General features: G+C 48.7%; 1 protein-coding gene across 3 annotated transcripts in view; it reads left to right on the top strand.

The window, feature by feature from the left end:
* Positions 1-4,806: 4,806 nt before the first annotated feature.
* Positions 4,807-20,156, top strand: part of PRPS2 (phosphoribosyl pyrophosphate synthetase 2) — a 36,174-nt gene continuing 20,824 nt past the window's right edge. For all 3 annotated transcript variants that reach the window (XM_045995314.1, XM_045995316.1, XM_045995315.1), the window contains exons 1-2: positions 4,807-4,995; positions 13,273-13,456. In XM_045995314.1, coding sequence (XP_045851270.1) covers positions 4,874-4,995; positions 13,273-13,456 — 306 coding nt within the window. In that variant the 5' untranslated portion in view covers positions 4,807-4,873. The remainder of the gene's footprint in view (positions 4,996-13,272; positions 13,457-20,156) is intronic.

Genomic DNA, 20,156 nt, shown 5'->3' on the forward strand with positions numbered 1-20,156 from the left:
GACTAGCTGAGCCACCCCGACACCCCAAATCTGGCAAAACAAATTTTTTTTAAGATTGTTTTTATTTATTGGACAGAGACACATCGAGAGAGGGAACACAAGCAGGGGGAACGGGAGAGGGAGAAGCAGGCTTCCTGCTGAGCCGGGAGCCCAATGTGGGGCTCGATCCCAGGACCCCAGGATCATGACCTGTGCCGAAGGCAGATGCTTAACAACTGAACCACCCAGGTGCTCCTCTAGCAAAATTTTGGTAGTTGCTAAATCTAGGTGATGGGTTTATGGATGTTAATTCTACTCTTCTCTATTAAAATTTTTTTCTTTAAATGATAGAAAGTAAAAGGAGATGATATAGAAATAAGAATCAGGAAAAAAAACTTGATTATGAGTGAAAATGTCACTAATAGAAGAATAAACTTGTATTTATTTTAACTTGCATTTTAAAGTAAATTATTTATAAACTCTAGCAGTTTATAATGAGTTAGAAATTATTTGCCACACTCCTAAGAAATACACACAATTGAATGAATGCATCAGGGTGTCTTGACACTGCTCTTAAGAACCAATGTTCTAGGGCGCCTGGGTGGCTCAGTGGTTTAAAACCTCTGCCTTCAGCTCAGGTCATGATCCCAGGGTCCTGGGATTGAGCCCCGCATCTGGCTCTCTGCTTAGCAGGGAATCTTCTTCCTCCTCTCTCTCTCTCTCTCTCTCTGCCTGCCTCTCTGCCTACTTGTGATTTCTGTCAGTTAAATAAATAAATAAAATCTTTAAAAAGGAAAAAAAGGAACCAATGTTCTAGAGCTTCTTGCTCTTAAAGCAACTGCTAGCCACAGGTGACTATTGAGCCCTTGGAAAATCGTCCAAATTGAGATGTGCTGTAGTTGTAAAGTATATTTCAAAGACTTCATGTGAACCAAAAAAAAAAAAAAAAGGAATGCAAAAAAAATCTCATTTTTTTTTTTAATATTGATTACATGTAGGAGTGATAACATTTGGGACATATTAGGTTAAATAAAGTGTGTCATTAAAATAACGTCACTGTTTTTACTCTTCTTACTTATTTTTTAATATTTTATCTTATTTATTTATTTTTTAAAGATTTTATTTATTTATTTGACAGAGAGAGAGACAGTGAGAGAGGGAACACAACTAGGGGGAGGGGGAGAAAGAGAAACAGGCTTCTGCTGAGCAGGGAGCCCGATGTGGGGCTCGATCCCAGGACTCTGGGATCATGACCTGAGCTGAAGGCAGAGGCTTAACCAGCTAAGCCACCCAGGTGCCCCTGTTTTTGCTCTTTTTTTTTTTTTAATATTTTATTTATTTATTTGACAGAGAGAGATCACAAGTAGATAGAGAGGCAGGCAGAGAGAGAGAGAGAGGGAAGCAGGCTCTCTGCAGAGCAGAGAGCCCGATGCGGGACTCGATCCCAGGACCCTGAGATCATGACCTGAGCCGAAGGCAGCGGCTTAACCCACTGAGCCACCCAGGTGCCCTGTTTTTGCTCTTTTTAAATATGGCTATGGAAAAATGTAAATTACATATGTGGCTTGCATTATACTACTTTTGGGCAGCACTGTTCTGGAGAGAAAGGACTGAGTTCAAAGGCCTGCATTCTGATTCCCTTGCTGCCTTTTACTAGCCATGTAACGTTGGGCCATTTCTTCCATTTCTCAGCCCTAGGGTAGTTGGGAATAAATTCATTCTGCAAATGTTGAGAACTCTGACTATATACAAAGATCTTGGCTAAATGATGTGGGGAATATACAACGTGAAACTGTTTGTGAACTCAAATCAGTGTTTCTCGTAGTAGTCCTATTGATGAGTCAGTGAAGTGAGAAGCCGCCAGTGGAAATATCTTCTTTCCTCCACTAACACTTTGTCTTAAAATAATGACTGTTTCACAATATGGCTAAAATCTGAGATCACATATACACATGGCATATGTTCTCTCCATCCTGAGTCTTGAGTCTTTCTTTGTATGTGCGGTCCATTTCCTGGAGGCTCTCTCAACTCCACATTCCGTCCAAGAAGCGCACTGTGGTAGACCTCTGGTGGACTAGCGGACCTGGTATCGACGCCCGGATGTGGCCGCATACCATCCCGAGGCTGGTTTTGCCACATAACTTGATTTGACCAATGGGACATTGGCAAATTTGATAATACCAGAGGCTCGATAAGTGTTTGTGTGGAGGAAAGGGGCAGGAGTGCGTTCAGACAAGTGGTTCTCAGGCTGGCGGGATTTTACTCCTTGGGGGATATTTGGCAATGTCGGCAGAGACCCGATTGTCACAGCCGGTGGGAAGGTGCTATTGGCATCTCGTGGGTAGAGGCCAAGGATGTCGCTAAACATCCTCCGAGGAACAGGACAGCACCGCAAGGAATTACGCGGCCCAAATGTCAGTAGTGCCAAGGTTGAGAAACCTGCTCTAGACCAGGGTTTTGTCACCACAACCTGGGTCCTTTGGGTCAAAGATAAAGGGCTTTAGAGAGAAAATGTCTGCTCTTGAATGAACTCACCTACAGTGGTTCTTTAAAGCCCGCATATATATACCAAGGACAGGTTTCTGGGCAGTCTGCTACTCGTGATTTGATTTGATTTTTTTAAAGATTTTTTTATTTTTTTATTTGACAGAGAGAGGTATCACAGGCAGAGAGGCAGGCAGAGAGAGAGGGGGAAGCAGGCTCCCTGCCGAGCAGAGAGCTTGATGTGGGGCTCCATCCCAGGACCCTTAGATCATGACCTGAGCCGAAGGCAGAGGCTTAACCCACTGAGCCACCCAGGCGCCCCTCTCATGATGATTTTGGATGATCCCAGTTTACCCTCAGCGTTCAAGCCTAGTACCTCATCAAAGTGTTGAGCCAACAACCATTTGGTAAGTTTCCCCCACCTAGATCTTGCTTCTCCTTGGTAGTATTGACATCATGGTTTGTGAAGATTCAACCCTAGCTTCCTAACCCCTGACCATTAACATACTCAGAGGCCAGGGGCTTTAACTTCTACTGTAAGGTAGAGTCCGTCAGTTTTGTTACCCAATTACCATGGCCTGCCATGCTATCCAGAAGCCACTTTCCCCCTGAAAAGAACATGTATATAGCTTATCTATGAGAAAAATTTTTAGGACATAAAAATTACAGTAAATATTGTTAGTAGAAAATTTTATTAGGAGAGTTTAAAAATAATTACATTAGCAGACTCATTCAATAAAAATTTTAGACATATGGTTGAGTATCAGTATAAATCTCATTGCTATGGTAATTAACCGTAAAACACATAGGTAATAAATCATTGCAAGTAGTGTTGTGTTTTTTTTTTCTTTTTTAATAATAGAGCACATACATGTCCCCAGGAAGAATGAAACGGGGCAGAAATGCTGCCAGAATTGGTGGTTTGGGACAGCTTTTTGGTAAGCAGACAGATTCAGGAGTTTAAAGAAATACTCGATGTGCTAGGTAGTCAAATTTGAAAAGTGCATGGACCCAGATGAAAAGTCCCAATTACATGAATAATCCCAGGAATGCTTCAAATCCCAGTAATACGAAATCAGGTTACAGTGAGCTACAACCCGCCCGCAGGAGGACTTTGGTGTGGAGAGGGCCAACTCTTGGCCTCGTAGGTAAAACCCAGCCATTTATCTGACCTGTTTAATCTGTTGTCATTGAGAAGCTTGAAACTCGCCAGCATCACTAACATGCGGGTCCTCTGTTCCCACGTAATATGTTCCTTTCCCCTACATTTGATTTGTACACAGGGCTTGGCTTCAGGACTGCATCTGCTCAAGAAAACCTTTTAGGTCCAGTATGCAGGAAGGGAAGGAAAGGCAGCAGACTCCAGGGCTATGGAGAGCCCTGGCAGGGGCGGGGAGGGGGGATGACATGACACCACCTGGCGGGACTGGGGGTGAGGTTGCCAGGGGTCAGGCAAGAAGTTGCAAAACTGACCTGATCACCTAAAAATGAGGAATCTGGAGGGACCTTCATTTGATCAAGTTTCACCATCACCATGGAGAGCAACCTTGCCCCTCCATCTGCAGTCAGGGCTCAGAGGGCCATGGGTTTCACGGCTTTTTCAAGGACACAGGGCCATTCTATAATTCAGGCATCAGCGAATTTTGATTAAGGACTAGATAGTCAATAATTTAGGCTTTGTGGGCCACCAAGCAAAATGGAGAGGTTATTATGTAGGTCCTTACAGAACGAGAGAAAACAAATTTTCACAATATTTTTATTGACAAAATATAAGAATTTAGTACAACATTTTGCAGTACACACTACTAATTAGAGGAAAGGGGTTTTTTGGTTGTTTTGTTTTTTTGAAGGGGATACTATTTTTCTTAGTTGAGTCACGAACGTGGTACAGCTGTAGATCACACAGATTGCAAATGTTCAGGTGTTAGAACAATGTTTAGGTCTCTGGTATAAACAGCGCCGTGGATGTGACCCGCGGGCCACAGTTTGTGAGACCCTCGTAGTGGCACACAGTCGTCTGCAGTGGGTTTGGGGGTATTCGGGGTGGGGGGGGGCTGCTCCTGGTTGCTAGGCGCGTCGGTCGCCTCTTCCTGCACCCTCCCTCGGTGCCCAGTTAAGCTGGTACATCGGCCCTCCCTCTCCAGGCAGGGCAGAAAGGTCAAAAACGGGGCCCAGAGCGCTCCCTCTTCACCCCTCCTCCCCCGACTCCGCCCCCTCCAGCTCCTCCTCCTCCCGGTCTCGCCGCGGCGCTTTCCCGCGCCTCCGCCCCCTCAGCTCCGCCCCGCCCCGCCCCCTCGAGCCCCGCCCCGACTCCGCCCCCTGCAGCTCCCTCCCAGTCCGCTCCTCCTTTGGTCGACAGCCGCGCTTTCCCGCTCGCGTCGCAGCCCCCGGTGCCACCGCCGCCTCCGCCATGCCCAACATCGTGCTTTTCAGCGGCAGCTCGCACCAGGACCTGTCCCAGCGTGTGGCCGACCGGCTGGGCCTGGAGCTGGGCAAGGTGGTCACGAAGAAGTTCAGCAACCAGGAGACCAGGTGGGGGGGTGGCGCCGGCGGCCGGGCCGGGCCGGGGAAGGCGCCGGGCGCGCGGCTGCGGGGCCGGGCGGGGACGGTCGCCCGCCCGGGACCACTCCGCGGCCGCCCGCTCCCCCTTCCGGGGCGGGACGGCCACGACGCGGCCTCCGCGCCACCGCTGCGGCGCCCGGGAGACGCGGAGGAGGGCGGCCCCTGGCCCGGAAGGGCGACCTCGGGGCGGTCGCAGCGTCGAGGAGAGGTGGGCGCAGGCCGGCGGGAACCGCCTCGGTGCCGGGCACGCGGCGAGGGACGTCCCCGGCTGTGCCCGTCCGGTTTCCCCGTCCCCTTCAGGCTGCTCCCAAACCCCGGGCGTGCGAGGGACGGCTCCGCCCACGTCCCCAGCCCCGGCTGCGCCCTGCCTTCACCTGGGGTCGTTCGGAGAGCCGCTTCCCCTGCCTGCCCCGCAGCTTCGGAGCCCCGCGGCTGGGTGGGAATCTGCGTTTCCAGAAGCTCGCAGGTGACTCCCCAGCAGCCAGGGCGCCGACCTCTGGGTTGAGCCGAGGGGGTGTTTGTGCGGCGGGTTTCAAGAGCGCCCGAGCGCACGTGCTGGTTCCCGTGGGCTTCCTCTCATTTTTCTGCCTCAAAGGTGATGGACTTTTGGTCGTGTTCGTAGTTGTAGGACTCTGCTGTGCCCAGCGGCAAGGCCCGGCCCCGCGTAACCGCTACCCGTGTCTCAGGTCCAGGAGCCGTGGTCGCCTCGGTTCAGTGAGGTCAGACCGGTGGCTCCCTCCCCCCGCCGGCTCTCACCCCCCGCTCCTCTCCCCCACCACGAAACGGGACAGGGGCTCCGTTTTCCACCTGCCTGAGTCCACAGAGCTCTTTGACCGGTTTCAAGTGGGTCTCCTTTTTAGCTCTCTCCCTCAAGCGTCCAGCACTGTATGCAGTTACTGATGATTTTTATGTCTGGCAGAGGTCCAAAGCAACCAACACTTTGAACAAGTGCTGAGGGAACAATTGGTGTGAGCTGCCAAAACGCAGCAAACCACATCTCTACTTCCCACCATTTCAGAAATGAACTTGAAATGGATCGTGGACCTAAATGTGAAGCCTAGAACGAAACATTTGCAGAAGAAAACCTGGGTGACTTTTGGATTAGTCAAAAATGTCCTAGATGCTAAGGAATTAGAGTCAGAAATATGGGCACCGTGGTGTTTGTGGAGTCAGCTTTATAGGATCTGGGAAACCCTTCTTCCCAGTGGGAAATCACTATACATACATAGTCCCGTTGATAATGTAAGTGAAGAAATGTTTGCAAACGAGTAACAGGTGCTCTACCTGCCGGGAGTCCTTGAGACCAACGTTTCCGCTTTGCCGAGTTTAGTAGAGAAGTCTGGAAGCATGGTGGCGGGCTCTGGAGAAGGCTAGTGTAGCGGGGCTTGAATGTTGTAACATCTTGCCAGTCCTATTCAAGTTTCAGTAGCTATGAGAAGAGTGGGCTACTAGTTTTTGTTCAGGAGGTGGCGTCGTGTAAGTAAAGGAGACATTTTTGCGTGAAGTGGATTGTGAAAGCAAATACGTTGCCCTTCCCTGTTCTCTCCGTGCGGCGCCCTCCTTTGTTGCCGGAGCATAGTTAATCTCAGAAGTTCATTGCAAAGTCATTGTTGGATTTCTGCGCAAAATACTGTGTGTATCTTTGGAGGAAACTCATTCGGACCTTGAAGTACGATTGTGTGTTTAACTCAGTTTTATTTGGTTTTTGAGTATTTTATAACGACTACCTGCTAACTAGAAATCATGAGGTCTCAGAAACCACTCAACGTGACGTCTGGGAATTGTTTGTATAGTTATATTATGTATTTTTTTTTTAATTTTGTGGGTTTTTTTTTGTTGTTTTTTAACCATTCACTCTTCAAAGATTTATTTAGTTAGTTAGTTATTTAGAGAGAGCAAGGCTGTGCTCCGGAGCTCAAGTGAGCAGGGGGAGGGGCAGAAGGAGAAAGAATCTCAAGCCGACTCTGAGCTGAGCCCAGAGCCCGACGCGGGGCTCGATCCCCGTTCCCTGAGATCAGGACCGTGCTCGCTTCGGCAGCACATATACCCCGAGATCAGGACCTGAGCTGAAATTAAGGGTCAGATGCTTAAGTGACTGAGCCACCCGGGCGCCCCTATTTTGTTTTTTAAGTAATCTCTGTGCCCAAGGAAGAGCTTGAACTCACTACCCTGAGATCAAGACTCAAATGCTCCCGACTGAGCCAGCCAGGTGCCCCAACATTATATATATATATATATTTTAAAGATTTTATTTATTTGACAGAGAGAGACAGCAAGAGAGGGAACACAAGCAGAGGGGGAGGGAAAGGGAGAAGCAGGCTTCCTGCTGAGCAGGGAGCCCTGCGTGGGGCTCCATCCCAGGACCCTGGGCTCATGACCTGAGCTGAAGGCAGGCACTTAACGACTGAGCCACCCCAGCACCCCTGTATGTTTTTATTTTTGGAATATAACAGGTTAACTTCCTGACTTTTCTCTTTCCCGTGAACTGTGTAGGTCCAGAGGTTGATTTTTACAAACAGTCCTCTCTGTACTAGGTATTGTACTGTGATCTGGTTTTTACTGTGTGGTCCTAGAGATGAGAAACGGGGTAAAAGGAAGAGCAAATTGATTTAGTTCATGTAAGCTTTCTGAGCCTGTCCCCAGAACCAGGACCAGAAATGTGCTCTAATATCTCCTGGTCATCACTCCTTCCATTCCCCACTTTTTTTTTTTAAAGTTTTGATTTTTTTTTTTTTTTTTTTTTTTTTTTTTTGGTAATCTCTATACCCAACATGGGGCTCAAACTGAGAACTCCAAGAATCAAAAGTAGCGCGTTTATCCAACTGAGCCAGCCAGGCACCTCTTCCCCGTTGTGCCCCACTTTTTTTTTTTTTTAATGTTTTATGTATTTCTTTAGGGTCACTTGGGTGGCTCAGTAGGTTAAAGCCTCTGCCTTCGGCTCAGGTCATGATCCCAGGGTCCTAGGATTGAGCCCCGCATCGGGCTCTCTGCTCGTCAGGGAGCCTGCTTCCTCCGCTCTCTCTGCCTGCTTCTCTGTCTACCTGTGATCTCTGTCTGTCAAATAAATAAATAAATAATCGTTGTTAAAAATGTTTTATGTATTTACTTGTCAGAGAGAGAGCGAGAAAGCACAAGTGGGGAGGCAGACTCACGCCCCCGCCCCCCATGCAAGGAGCCGATGCAGGATTCGATCCCAGGACCCTGGGACCATGACCTGAGCTGAAGGCAGACGCTTAACTGCTTGAGCCACCCAAGTGTCCCTCTTTCCCCACCTTTAAAACACCACTTAATCAGACACGGCCTCCTGAGTTTCCCTTCTCATCTCTGAATCACTTTACTGATTTTTTTGTTTATTTTTAAAGATGGTATTTATTCGTTTGAGAGACGGGGAGCGTGAGTGAGCACAAGTAGGGGGAGAGGGACAAGTAGACTCATCTCTGAGCATGGAACCCAGCACAGGGCCCCATCCCGGGACCCTGAGATCATGACCTGAGCCACGCAGGAGCCCCTCTGAATCATTTGAAATATGCAGAGAGATGTTTCTGCACGGGCTTCCCTAGAGACGGCTGAAATTCCACAGTGGAGGTGTCTGAAGGTCTGTTGTAACATTTTATCCTGGTCAGTTAACCTGCCCACAGAGTGGTTAGCTGTACTGAAAGACACAGTTTTGGTTTTCTGTTGTATAACAAATCACCCCAGAATTTAACCGCTTAAAATAGCGATTGTGGGGGCGCCTGGGTGGCTCAGTGGGTTAAAGCCTCTGCCTTCGGCTCAGGTCATGATCCCAGGGTCCTGGGATCGAGCCCCGCATCGGGCTCTCTGCTCAGCGGGGAGTCTGCTTCCCCCTCTCTCTCTGCCTGCCTCTCTGACTACTTGTGATCTCTGTCTGTCGAATAAATAAGTAAAATTTTAAAAAAAAACAGTGATTGTGTATTTGACCTCACAAATGTGCAGTGTGGCCAGTGCCCTGTGTGATGGCGTCTGGGACGGTGACCTGGGGCTAGAGGGTCTACTTCGAAGGTGGCCTGCTGACATGGCTGGTATGTCGGTGCCGGCTCCTGCCTGGCAGCTTGGTCAGGAACCTCAGGACCTCCCCCCCACCCCGGGGCTGCTTGAGCTTCCTTATAGCATGGCAGACAGGCGGTGGACCTGCTGGTCTGGTAAGCTCTGGGCCCTGAAGTTGGGGAATTGTCACTGCAGCGTCTTCTCAAACCTGAGGGAAGGGGAACATAGACTCCACTTTTTATTTTTTCTATTTTAGAGAGCGTGCGTGCATGCAAGGTGAGTGTGCAGGCAAGGGAAGGGGAGAGGCAGAGGCGAGAGCATCTCAAGCAGACTTCCTGAGTGTGGAGCCCAACGTGGGGCTTGATCTCACAACCCTGAGATCGTGATCTAAGCTGAAACCAAGAGTTGGATGCTTAACTGACTGAGCCACCCAGGTGCCCCTAGACTCCACTACTTTTTTTTTTTTTTTTTTTTATGATTTTATTTATTTACTTGAGAGAGAACGCAGGTGAAGGAGGAGAGGGAGAAGCAGGCTCCATGCTGAGCAGGGAGCCCGATGCGGGGCTCGATCCCGTGATCCTGGGATCAGGATGACCTGAGCCAAAGGCAGCCACCCAGCGCATCTGCAGCCATCTTTTAATCACCACACCCATTCATTGTTGAGTCACATAAACTCACCTGCCTTCTTATTTTGGAATCTGTGACGATTCTTCATCTGAACAGAAAAGGATGCTGCCTTCTGGCCACAATTTTTAAAAGCCCCTACAAGAAAGATCAGTCGTGATCATCTTTATGAGTAGAAGCAGGAATAGCTTTGGGGAGGAGAGTTGCCATGGCGATAGGACTTTCCATCCTCTGCTGGACCGCTAATCATAAGGGGACTGAAGTTCCTGAAGAAAAATAGGCCAGAGAAGCAGGTCTTAGGGGATAAACAGTCCTAACATCAGACGCTGGCAGATTTGTTCTGTAACAGGCCAGGCGGGAGATACTTCGGGCTTGGCAGGCCCATGTCCCCTCTGTCGCCGCTGTATCTCGTGGCTGTGTAGGTTAGAAGTCTGTTATGGGTTGCTGCATTCTGTTCTGGAGGCTCTGGGGAGAAGCCATTCGCTTGCCTTTCTCAGCCTGGAGAGGCTGCTGGCAGCCCTTGGTTTCTTCGTCTTCAGACCCAACCATGCAGCACCTTTCTCCCCCTGCCTCAGACCTCCTGTCTCGAACCTTTTCTGTCTTCCTGGCCCGTTTAAAGGACCCTTGTGATTGCATTGTGGCAACTTGAATAATCTCCGGGAAATCTCCCTATTTGAAGGTCGGCTGGTCAATAACCTTCATTCTAGCTATATAATTCCACGATTTCCAAATTGGCCTTATTCCGCAGTTGGCAGGATGTTCACAAGGGAATTACGGTTAGCTCCTTAGAACTCAAAATAGGAGGGAGCATATAGAATTCTGTCTCTCTCTTCATACTCTGTCCATTCATAGCAGAGAACGTAGAAAAACGGGACCCCCCCGTTACCAGAACTCACCTGCAGATCAGTTCGACTTGAAAGACTTCATTTTTGTGTTCCAATTAATTCTAGTTGAAGTCGGGTAGAAGCGTCTGTGATTCAGCATACTGCTGCATGGCGTCGGAAATGTCGACTCATTTTATTTTATTATTTTTTTAACATTTTATTTATTTGACAGAGAGACTACAAGTAGTCAGAGAGGCAGGCAGAGAGAGAGGAGGAAGCAGGCCCCCCCCGCGGAGCAGAGAGCCCGATGCGGGTTCGATCCCAGGACCCTGGGATCATGACCTGAGCTGAAGACAGAGGCCTCAACCCACTGAGCCACTCAGGTGCCCCTGTCGACTCATTTTAAAAGTTGTTTTAGAAACAGTTGGCTCTGTTGATAAAGCAGTTTCATTGGGTATAATTGACTTCTGATAGTAGAAGAGATAAGGGTAATTATTTATGTGCCTCACTTGTAATTTTAAAGAGTCATTCTGTTTCTTCTCAGGGCGAGCCCATTTGCAGTCCGTCCGACTGTACTGTGACGTGCTTTCCTAACCATCATGGCAGGCAAAATCATACAATAAAAAGCACAGGGTTTATGGGAGAACTGGGGTTAGGGGGGTACCAGCACTCAATCTTCTTCTGTAACTTGCTTTAAGAAGATGGGAATACAATAGAAATGGTGAAAACGCTACACATGCTACAGGTTTAAACAATAGTGGGGCACCTGGGTGGCTCAGTTGGTTAAGCGTCTGCCTTTGGCTCAGATCATGATCCCAGGGTCCTGGGATCGAGGCCCACATCAGGCTCCCTGCTCAGCGGGAAGCCTGCTTCTCCCTCTCCCTCTGCCCCCTGGTCGTGCTCCCCCCCAATAAATAATTCTTTAAAAATATATATATAAAAACACTGTAGTAAGTATGACACTTTCCACTGAAAAAGACCTACAGCTTCCTTGTGGAAGTGGGTCTCGGAAGGGCCATAGCTTTGGGGTTCTTGTGAGGCAATGGGGGGAGGGTGATCCGAAGGCATGTGGGGAATGGTGATACCAGATGTGGATGGGTGTGGCTGTGGTCCTCATGGGGAGGGTGCGTGCACGCATGCGCCAAGTATTTCTCAGTGGTTCCATTCAGCTGGGGGCAGTGCAGTTTTCTGCCTTCTCATCTCAGGATGAAAGGTGGTGTGGAAGCAAATGCAGAATTCGTATTATGCTCCAGGTATCGATTGTGGAAAAACGTAGCACAACCGAGGGTCTCCTTGGTTCCTGGCACTGCTCTGGGAAGGACCTGCCCCAGCACACAGTGCTATTTCCCTTTTCTTCCCACGGGAGGGCGCGTGCCAGGGATGGGCTGGCTCGCTGTCGTCTTGAACATCCATCGTTCTCTGCCCAAAACACAGGTTTTCCAACATGCAGTTTTCAGAGACTTCTGAAGCTCCTCTTTACTCTTTCTCCAGAAGCTACTGGAGGATGCCAACCAGCCAAATGAAGAAGTACAGCAAGAAAGAGGATACAGGAAGTGGGGAATTGAGTGCGGGGGGGGGGGGGGGGATGGTGAGATTCCCCCCTCCCCACCCTGGGAGCGGCACCTGTGCAGAGGCGGAAGGAGAATCCGGAGCAGCCAGTGGTGGGAGAAGACACGGCAGGACAGTGAGCTGGAGATGGCGCTTGCAGGAATGTAGATGGTCAGGCCAGTGTTTCCGCTGGAATTTGTCTTCACTGCTTAGAAAACTTAGCAGGTGAAAACATAGGGCGGTAGACTCCAGGGAAGACACATGACCGAAAGCTATGTGTAAGAGGGAAATCTAACCTTGGATTGAAGTTTGCTTTATGGCTCAACTTGGAATAGCCCTTGCAGAGTTCCAAGTAGCTGTCCTGTTTGGTTCGAAGGTTGCTCTGCGTCGGGATGGTGGTGAGACCCGAGCGCTGCTGGGGCCGCAGGTGACACGGGTGTGGGGTATGGGGGTTAGTTAGCTCCTCGTCTTCATAGCTAGACGTCAACACGTGATGCTGGAAATGCAAACTCAAGATAAAGTAAGAGAGATGAACTGATGGAGACTTGACGATAAACGCCTGAGAGCCACAGCCGGAGTTGACGTGGGTTGCCTCTGAGATGTTTGCTACGAGCCTTAAGAATGACGAGAACTTTTTAAGCAGTGCGTTTATGTAACTTTAATAAAAGCAAAGCTCAGTATACTATTTAGCAGAAAGAGGTTAATATGGCAGGACTGAGACGTATTTCCGAGGAGCGTAGAAGATCCCCTCCTATGTGAGAAAGCGCGGCTTGCCAGGGGGTCCTCAGCAGGCTTCTGGGAACCTTGTTTTTGCCAGGGTTCCCGCCCTTCCCAGATAGGAACAGCTCGCTCTGCCTAACTGTGCGAGCCCTGTGCTTAACGTGGAACTCCTGGGGGTCTGGGATCTTGGTCCCGGCCAGGCAGATGGAGCCCATGGGACCCCCCACCTGCCCCCCCCCCCCCCCGATATGAGCCTGGGCACTGATGAGCTTCCGTGGTGGACAGCGCTTCGGACATATTGTCGCCGCGAGTGACTTGGGGGGGTGAAGCTTGCACCGGCTTGCCCGCGGAGTTTGCTCCTCGCCCCTTTCCCTTTTCCCTTTGCACATTTTGTTCTGCATCTTTTGGCCGTGGGAGGTCCTAGCCATGAGTGCCACTGTACGGTGAACCCTTGCCTCACAGTCGTGCTCCAGGGGACCTCCGAGACGCAAGCCTGCTTCACCGTTAGCGCTTTTCCTTTTCCTAGCGTCGAGATTGGTGAAAGCGTGAGGGGTGAAGATGTCTACATCATCCAGAGTGGTTGCGGGGAGATCAACGACAACCTCATGGAGCTCCTCATCATGATCAACGCGTGCAAGATCGCGTCGTCATCCAGGGTGACCGCCGTGATCCCGTGTTTTCCGTACGCCCGACAGGATAAAAAGGACAAGGTAGGAGGCTTGGGTCCCGTTGGCAGAACCTATTCTGGGGTAACATCTATGTTTTTTCCCTCTTACGTATTACCTTAGAATATCTGGGAACATGTTTGCTTTCTATTTTAATGATCAAGTAAATAAGCCTTCTCATCTGGGCTTTTCAAAGGTCTGTCTTTGAACCAGCCATCATGTTCATATTTACAGATAGAGATTCAAGGCATGTGTTTCCAGGAATTATGATAGCATATAGCCCTGGTGATGAAATTGTTGTGTATCTTTAGTGGTGGTGGATGGAACTGGACCCACCCCCCCGCCCCCACGTGAGCACGGTAAACTGGGGAAGTGGAATCTGATCCCTGGGCTGGATCAGTGCTAGTATTTTGGTTGGGGTTCTGTACTCTAGTTTTGCGTATGTTGCTATGGGGAGAAAATGGGTAAAGGGCCCAACCAGATCTCTGAATTGTTTCTTACAATTGCATATGAATCTACAGGTCTTCGAAAAGAAAAACATTCATTTAAAAAATACACCTCTTTTTGTGGGGGGGGGTGCACCTGCATGGCTCAGTGGGTTAAGCCTCTGCCTTCGGCTCAGGTCATGATCTCAGGGTCCTGGGATCGAGCCCCACATCGGACTCTGTGCTTGGTGGAGAGTCTGCTTCTCCCTCTCTCTCTCTGCCTGCCTGTCTACTTGTGATCTCTGTCTCTGTCAAATAAATAAAATCTTTAAAAAACTAAAATAAATAAAAAATACACCTCTTTTTAACCTTTCACGAAGAACGAAGTTAGTATTGTTAACTTTTTCTTTTAGCAACATTAGCACTATAGGAGGCTGTGTGAGTTTCTTAGAAATTAAAATAGCCCTTGCCTTCGCAAAAAATCAGAGAAGTTGGGATTGAAGGGGCACTTTGGAGGGGATTCTATTGGTTTGCCAGGGCTGGTGCAGCAAATCACCACAAACTAGGTGGCCTAAAACAACAGAAACCTGTTCTGTCACGATTTGGGGACCAGGCATCAGAAAACAGGGTGCATCAGGGTTGTGCTCCTTGTGAAGACTCTGGTGGGGGTGGGGGGAGCCGCCTTTGCTTCTTCTGGTTTCTGGTGGCTCCTCGCATTCGTTGGCTTCTGGTAGCATGGCTCCCACCTCGCAGCTTTCTTCATGGGGCCTTCTTCCCTGTTTCTGTGTGCCCATCCCCCTTTTGAAAAGGGTGGTAATTGGGTTAGGACCCACCCTAATCTGGAGCAATCTCATTTTGATCTTTACCCTTAACCCTTTACCCATTTTGAGCTTTACCCTCTAGTCCTATCTGTAGGCACCCTCTCTTTAAATGAGGTCACATTCCAAGGTTCTGGGTCGATGCGTTTTGGGGGGCTATCACTCAAACCACGATAGCCATTCGCTCTTAAATTGTTAACGTGCTTTCTGTCTTATGGCTGGCTAGAGGCTCATTCTCCACGAATCCTTCCAGTGGACAAGACACATGGCTGTTCTGTGATGTGACTAATCATGCCAGACGTTTCCCGCAATACACCCCTGTTTATCTCCCTAAATTCATTTTATGAAACAACACACATTTCCAAACAGCACACAAGCTTCTCTCCTATGTGGAAAAAAAATCCCTTGATAAATTTGAATTCCTATACCAAGATCCCCCTAAATTTTAATGCCTCTTCCGCTATGGTTCCCAGACCCCGTGCTGAACACAGCTGTCAGCTAATTTCTCTCTAGAAATTGGTCTCCAGAACTCCATTCTGCAGTTGGGTTATGATTTACCCTGCATGGATTAGACTGGGTCGGCAAACTTTCTGTAAAGGGGTGTACGGTCTGTGTGGCAGCAGCTGAACTCTGGTGTATCTCAGAGACGCAGATGATATATAAATAATGGGTGTGCCTGTATTCCAATGAAACTTTTATGTCTGGACAGTGAAACGTGAATTTCATGTAATTGACAAATGCCGTGAAATGTTCTTTTGATTATTTTTTCCCCTGGCTGTTCAGTCATGTAAAAACCATTATTGGCTCATGAGCAGTACACGCGTGAGCGTGTGACTTTGTGACTGTGTGTGTGTATCACTCGGTGATGGAGCTTTAGCTAAGGGCCCCCAAAACCTTTAGGTCACATAGGTTGCTGTGAAGCACATAACCTCCCCCTTGTTATTTAGGAAGCATTTTTTATTCTAACTTGATTGGAAAGTTTTCTGTGTATTTTTATCTCCAAAATTTCTATTAATTTTTGGCCCATTAGCACAGTCTGTTGTTCTGTTTGTGTATGTCATAGCCTTGTAGTACATCTTCACTTTTGTCCGTGTCCTAAAGGAGCCAGTGATACTCTGCGCTTTCTCTTTCATGTAGCAAGAGGTTTAGTGAGTTCTGTATTCTGTCATTTGCCATCAGGTTCTCCTTTCACTTCTAGTGACTTTGGCATTTGGTGCTCAGATAGGGGATTGTATCTTCTTGAGTAACTGATTCCTTTTACGTTTCCATGGCCCCCGTTCTGGGCCCACTGCCCCTGGGAGGGGAGCCCTAACTTCTCCTTAACCGATACCAGTGGATACTTTTATGGCTTTTGTTTGTAAGTATCCAGTCTGTTTCCAGGGTGCCATTTTTTTTAAGATTTTTATTTATTTATTTGACAAGCAGAGATCACAAGTAGGCAGAGAGGCAGGCAGAGAGAGGGAGGAGGAAGCAGGCTCCCGGCTTGAGCAGAGAGCCCGATGCGGGGCTGGATCCCAGGACCCTGGGATCATGACCTGAGCCGAAGGCAGAGGCTTTAATCCACTGAGCCACCCAGGCGCCCCCAGGGTGGCATTTTCAAACTTTGTTGCTCATTTTTTTTCCTAATGAAGTCTTTGTCCTGCAGAGAAACTAGCCCTGCTTGGCCCTGGCCCTTGATGGGGACCTGTCTCCCGCCTTAGGGGGAATGTGGCCACTGCTAGCCAGCAGTGTCCCCGCGGTCCTATGCAGTTCTCCCATGAGCTGGCGGTGTGGCGGTGGCTTCTCACCAGCTTTTTGTCCTGGTTCCCACTGGCCGTCATTGGGTGGGGTATTCCTTTCAGGGCACCTGTCTTTCCTTTCCCTCTTCGTGAATCACTTTGCTCTGAGTGTATTTCTTGGAAACAACCTGGTAGCTGTTTTTGTGTTTAACCCGCATCAGACAGTTCCAGACTTCCGAGCTTAACTGCCGATGGAAGAGATAAGACGTTCATTGTCAACCACGCGGGGAGGTGGACGCCAGGTTGAGAGGCCACACAGATAGCAGCAGAGGGAGCCCTGAGGGCAGAAATTGTGTGGCTTATTGTCAGAGAGAACTGGTGAGGGGAGAAGGAATGGTGGAGGGCTGTGTTCAGTTTTGTGTTGCTGTTGGAGTAAATGACTAAACGGGGGGTGGGGTAGAGTGGGGGGGCTCTCAGAAATGACAGAAATGTTGCCTCACCATTCTGGGGGCCAGAGGTCAAAAATCACGGTGTGGCAGAGCCAGGTGTGTCTGGAGGCCCAGGGGAGGACCCTTCTGGCCTCTGCGGCTTGGAGAGGCTGCCTCGTTCCTTCGCTTGGAGAGGCTGCCTCGTTCTTTCGCTTGAGGCCACATCCCTCCAACCTATTTGTGTCTTCACTTGGCTTCTTACCTCCGTGAAATCTCCCTCTTGAAGTGCGTGCAACAAGGGCTGTAGCAAATGCTTAAGAGAAATGGCCCGAGCCTGTGAGCAAACTGTGTTTATCAGTAGCGGGGCTGAGCTGAGACCCAGAATGAGGGGAAAACCCTTCTTCCCCTTTTGTGCTCTGCTTAGGTAGGCTAAAGGCCACGCAGTGTTGGAATGTGACAGGATGGCATGGGCCACACTTGCATCCCCCCCGCCCCCGGCCCCAAACCCGGGTTTCTCTTGTCCTGTTCTTTCCTGCGGGACAGTGCAGCCTGTGATGTCTGAGACACAAGGAAATCCAGGGTAATTGACCTTTTCGGAGTTACGTGCAGAGAAGCCCAGAAAAAACTAGAGGCTTTTATTCATATTCAGAACCTGCTTCTTTGGGGGGCCTGGGTGGCTCAGTCATTGGGCGTCTGCCTTCAGCTCAGGTCGTGGTCCCAGGGTGGTGGGATCGAGCCCCGCATCAGGCTCCCTGCTCAGTGGAAGCCTGCTTCTGCCTCTCTCACTCCCCCTGCTTGTGTTCCCTCTCTCGCTGTGTCTCTCTCTGTCAAATAAATAAAATAAAATCTTCAAAAAAGAAAAAGCCTTCTTTATTTTGAATCTTATTGCTGCTTTTTAAGCAAGCCCCGCACATCTGTAAACTTTTATTTTTGGCTTCATTGGTATGTGCGAGAAACCAGGGCCTAGTTCCAGCGGTGAAGGAACGGTTTCATAAATCATGACGCATCGGCACACGCAGCGCCGTCCCGGAGAAGGGAAGGGGACATAGTATGTATCGTAAAACGCATCGTGTCGCATTGCCTGAGCTCCGGGGTTACAGCTTTGGAAACAAGCAGACTCAGGTTTGAATTTCAGCAGCATGATTCACTCAGCTTGTCCTTTCTTTGTAACGGTAGCTTAAACTCTGCGTGTGTTTCGTTTTCTCATCTGTAAATGTAAGGATAGCATTTGCTACCATTTCTGACATGCTGTGCCTACAACAAATACATAGGTAGGCAGACTTTTTTCTAAAAAGAGCCAGGTGTCAAATTTTAAGACTTGGCGGACCACCAGATCTCTTCGATGAGGTCAGCTCCACTGATCTGACGCAAAAGCAGCCATGTGATACATAAGCGAAGGGGCATCTGTTTGTGTTCCAGTAAAGTTTTGTTTATGGACGCGGGAATGGGAATTACTTTTTTTGTCCTTAATTTTTTTTTTAAAGATTTTTCTTATTTATTCGACAGAAAGAGAGAGAGAGGAGAGAGAGAAGGAGAGACAGGCCCCCCCGCGGAGCAGGTTTCCATCCTGGGGCTTGATCCTAGGACCCTGGGATCATGACTTGAGCTGAAGGCAGACACTTAACCGCCTGAGCCAGTCAGGCACCCCATCTTTTTTTTTTCTTGAGGATTTTATGTGTTTCTTTGTGAGAGACCACAAACGGTGGGGGGTGAGGGCAGAGGGAGATGGAGAAGCAGTATGTGGGCTCAATCCCAGGACCCTGGGATCATGACCTGAGCCTAAGGCAGATGCTTAACCGACTGCACCAGCCGGATGCCCCTGGTATAGGAATTTCATATGCTTTTCAAATGTCACAAAACGTTCTTCATTTGTTTTTCAGCCTCTGAAAAATGTAAAAGCCATTCTTAGCTCACAGGTTGTACAAAAACAGACCACAAGCTGGGTTTGTCTCACGGGCCGCGGCTGGCTGATGCCCGCGTTGGTTGGCAGTCAGTAATTGCCAGTTCCTTTCCCTGGTACAGACAGTATGACGTGGGCAAAGCGGGAAAGTGTTAGTTCTGAGAGGGTACAGGACTTGTAGCTTTGTTTTCCCCGATCGTTTTCAAGGTTATGCTCTTTTCAATTATTTCTATTTCATTGAAATGTTATTTATTGAAATTTCAATTGCAATTATTTCAAACAATTATCCAGTTGTTTCATTTGGGTTTTTAACTGGAAACCTTGAGAACATTTGTCCTGACGTTGGTTTCTCCAATATTGTAAATTTGTAAAGCTCATCCAATGTGCATTTCTAGCAGGATGGCACCCGATACCTCGAATAAGATCTAGAATATCCAGAGAGTCTTTTTATGATTGGGCTGGCTCACCAAATGTTTGATCTTTTTCCGCGTTTCATCAGGGGAGTTGAACGTTTTACTTTTGGTTACTGTACCTGGATGCCACCTTTGTGGAAATGGTCATGTAAATTATTATCCTGGTGGCTGTAAAGTCCATTAATTTGCAGATTCTCTTTCCTGCAGGAGTCAGTTGGGTCTTGAGCCAAAGTCATGGTACAGAACGCAAATTCGTAAACAAGGTCTGGAGAAGGAAATCAGAAAGTACGAGTTTAGACATTACCTGGGGTTTGGATCTCAGAAGCGGGACATGCTGGATGCCACAGAGGAATGTTTCGGCAAGTTACAAAATCAGAGGAAGAACCCCAGTTTGATGAACGTTGAGAATCAGATTGTATTACAAAGAAGCTCCGTGATCAGTTTGTTCTTTTAATTATCCTGAAATCGTGTTAGACTGAATAATTCTCGCAGTCACCGAGGCAAATCACTAAGCCTTGAAAACGCGATGTGATTGAGAGTCTGTTGTTAAGTATTTACTGAAGAGCTGTGGTGCGTAGGGTACCGAGCCATGTGCTCCAGAGGATGTGAGAATCTCCAGAATCAGTCGTTTGCCATTGAGGGATGCCTGGTCCAGTAGTGAACTATGACGTCGGTACACCTCACGTCTCCTAATGTCAGTCTTTCAGCAGATGGCCTGAGGTGGTCCTCAGCAGTAGTGGCCAAGTGCTCAGCCTATGCAGCGCCCTTTAGAACGGACAGACCGTTTCTCTCGGGAGTTCTCAGAGTGTCACAACGTTTGGAGATTTGAACCAGACCGGGAGGGTCAAATGCAGTGTGGCCCAGCAGAGGCATGGGAGTGAGACCGACATGTGGGTGTAGACGGCAAGGCTTAAATTGTTCTCTAGAAGAGGGAGAGAGTGGGCCCAGTACAGATGGCAGGGGAGACCCTTGGAGCCAGGCTGGTTGGGGAGTTCTTTTTTTTTTTTTTTTTCTTTAACATTTCGTTATTTATTTGAGAGAGA

This window comes from Meles meles, chromosome X (assembly GCF_922984935.1).
Source record: "Meles meles chromosome X, mMelMel3.1 paternal haplotype, whole genome shotgun sequence".
In the NCBI taxonomy this organism is placed as follows: Eukaryota; Metazoa; Chordata; class Mammalia; order Carnivora; family Mustelidae; genus Meles; species Meles meles.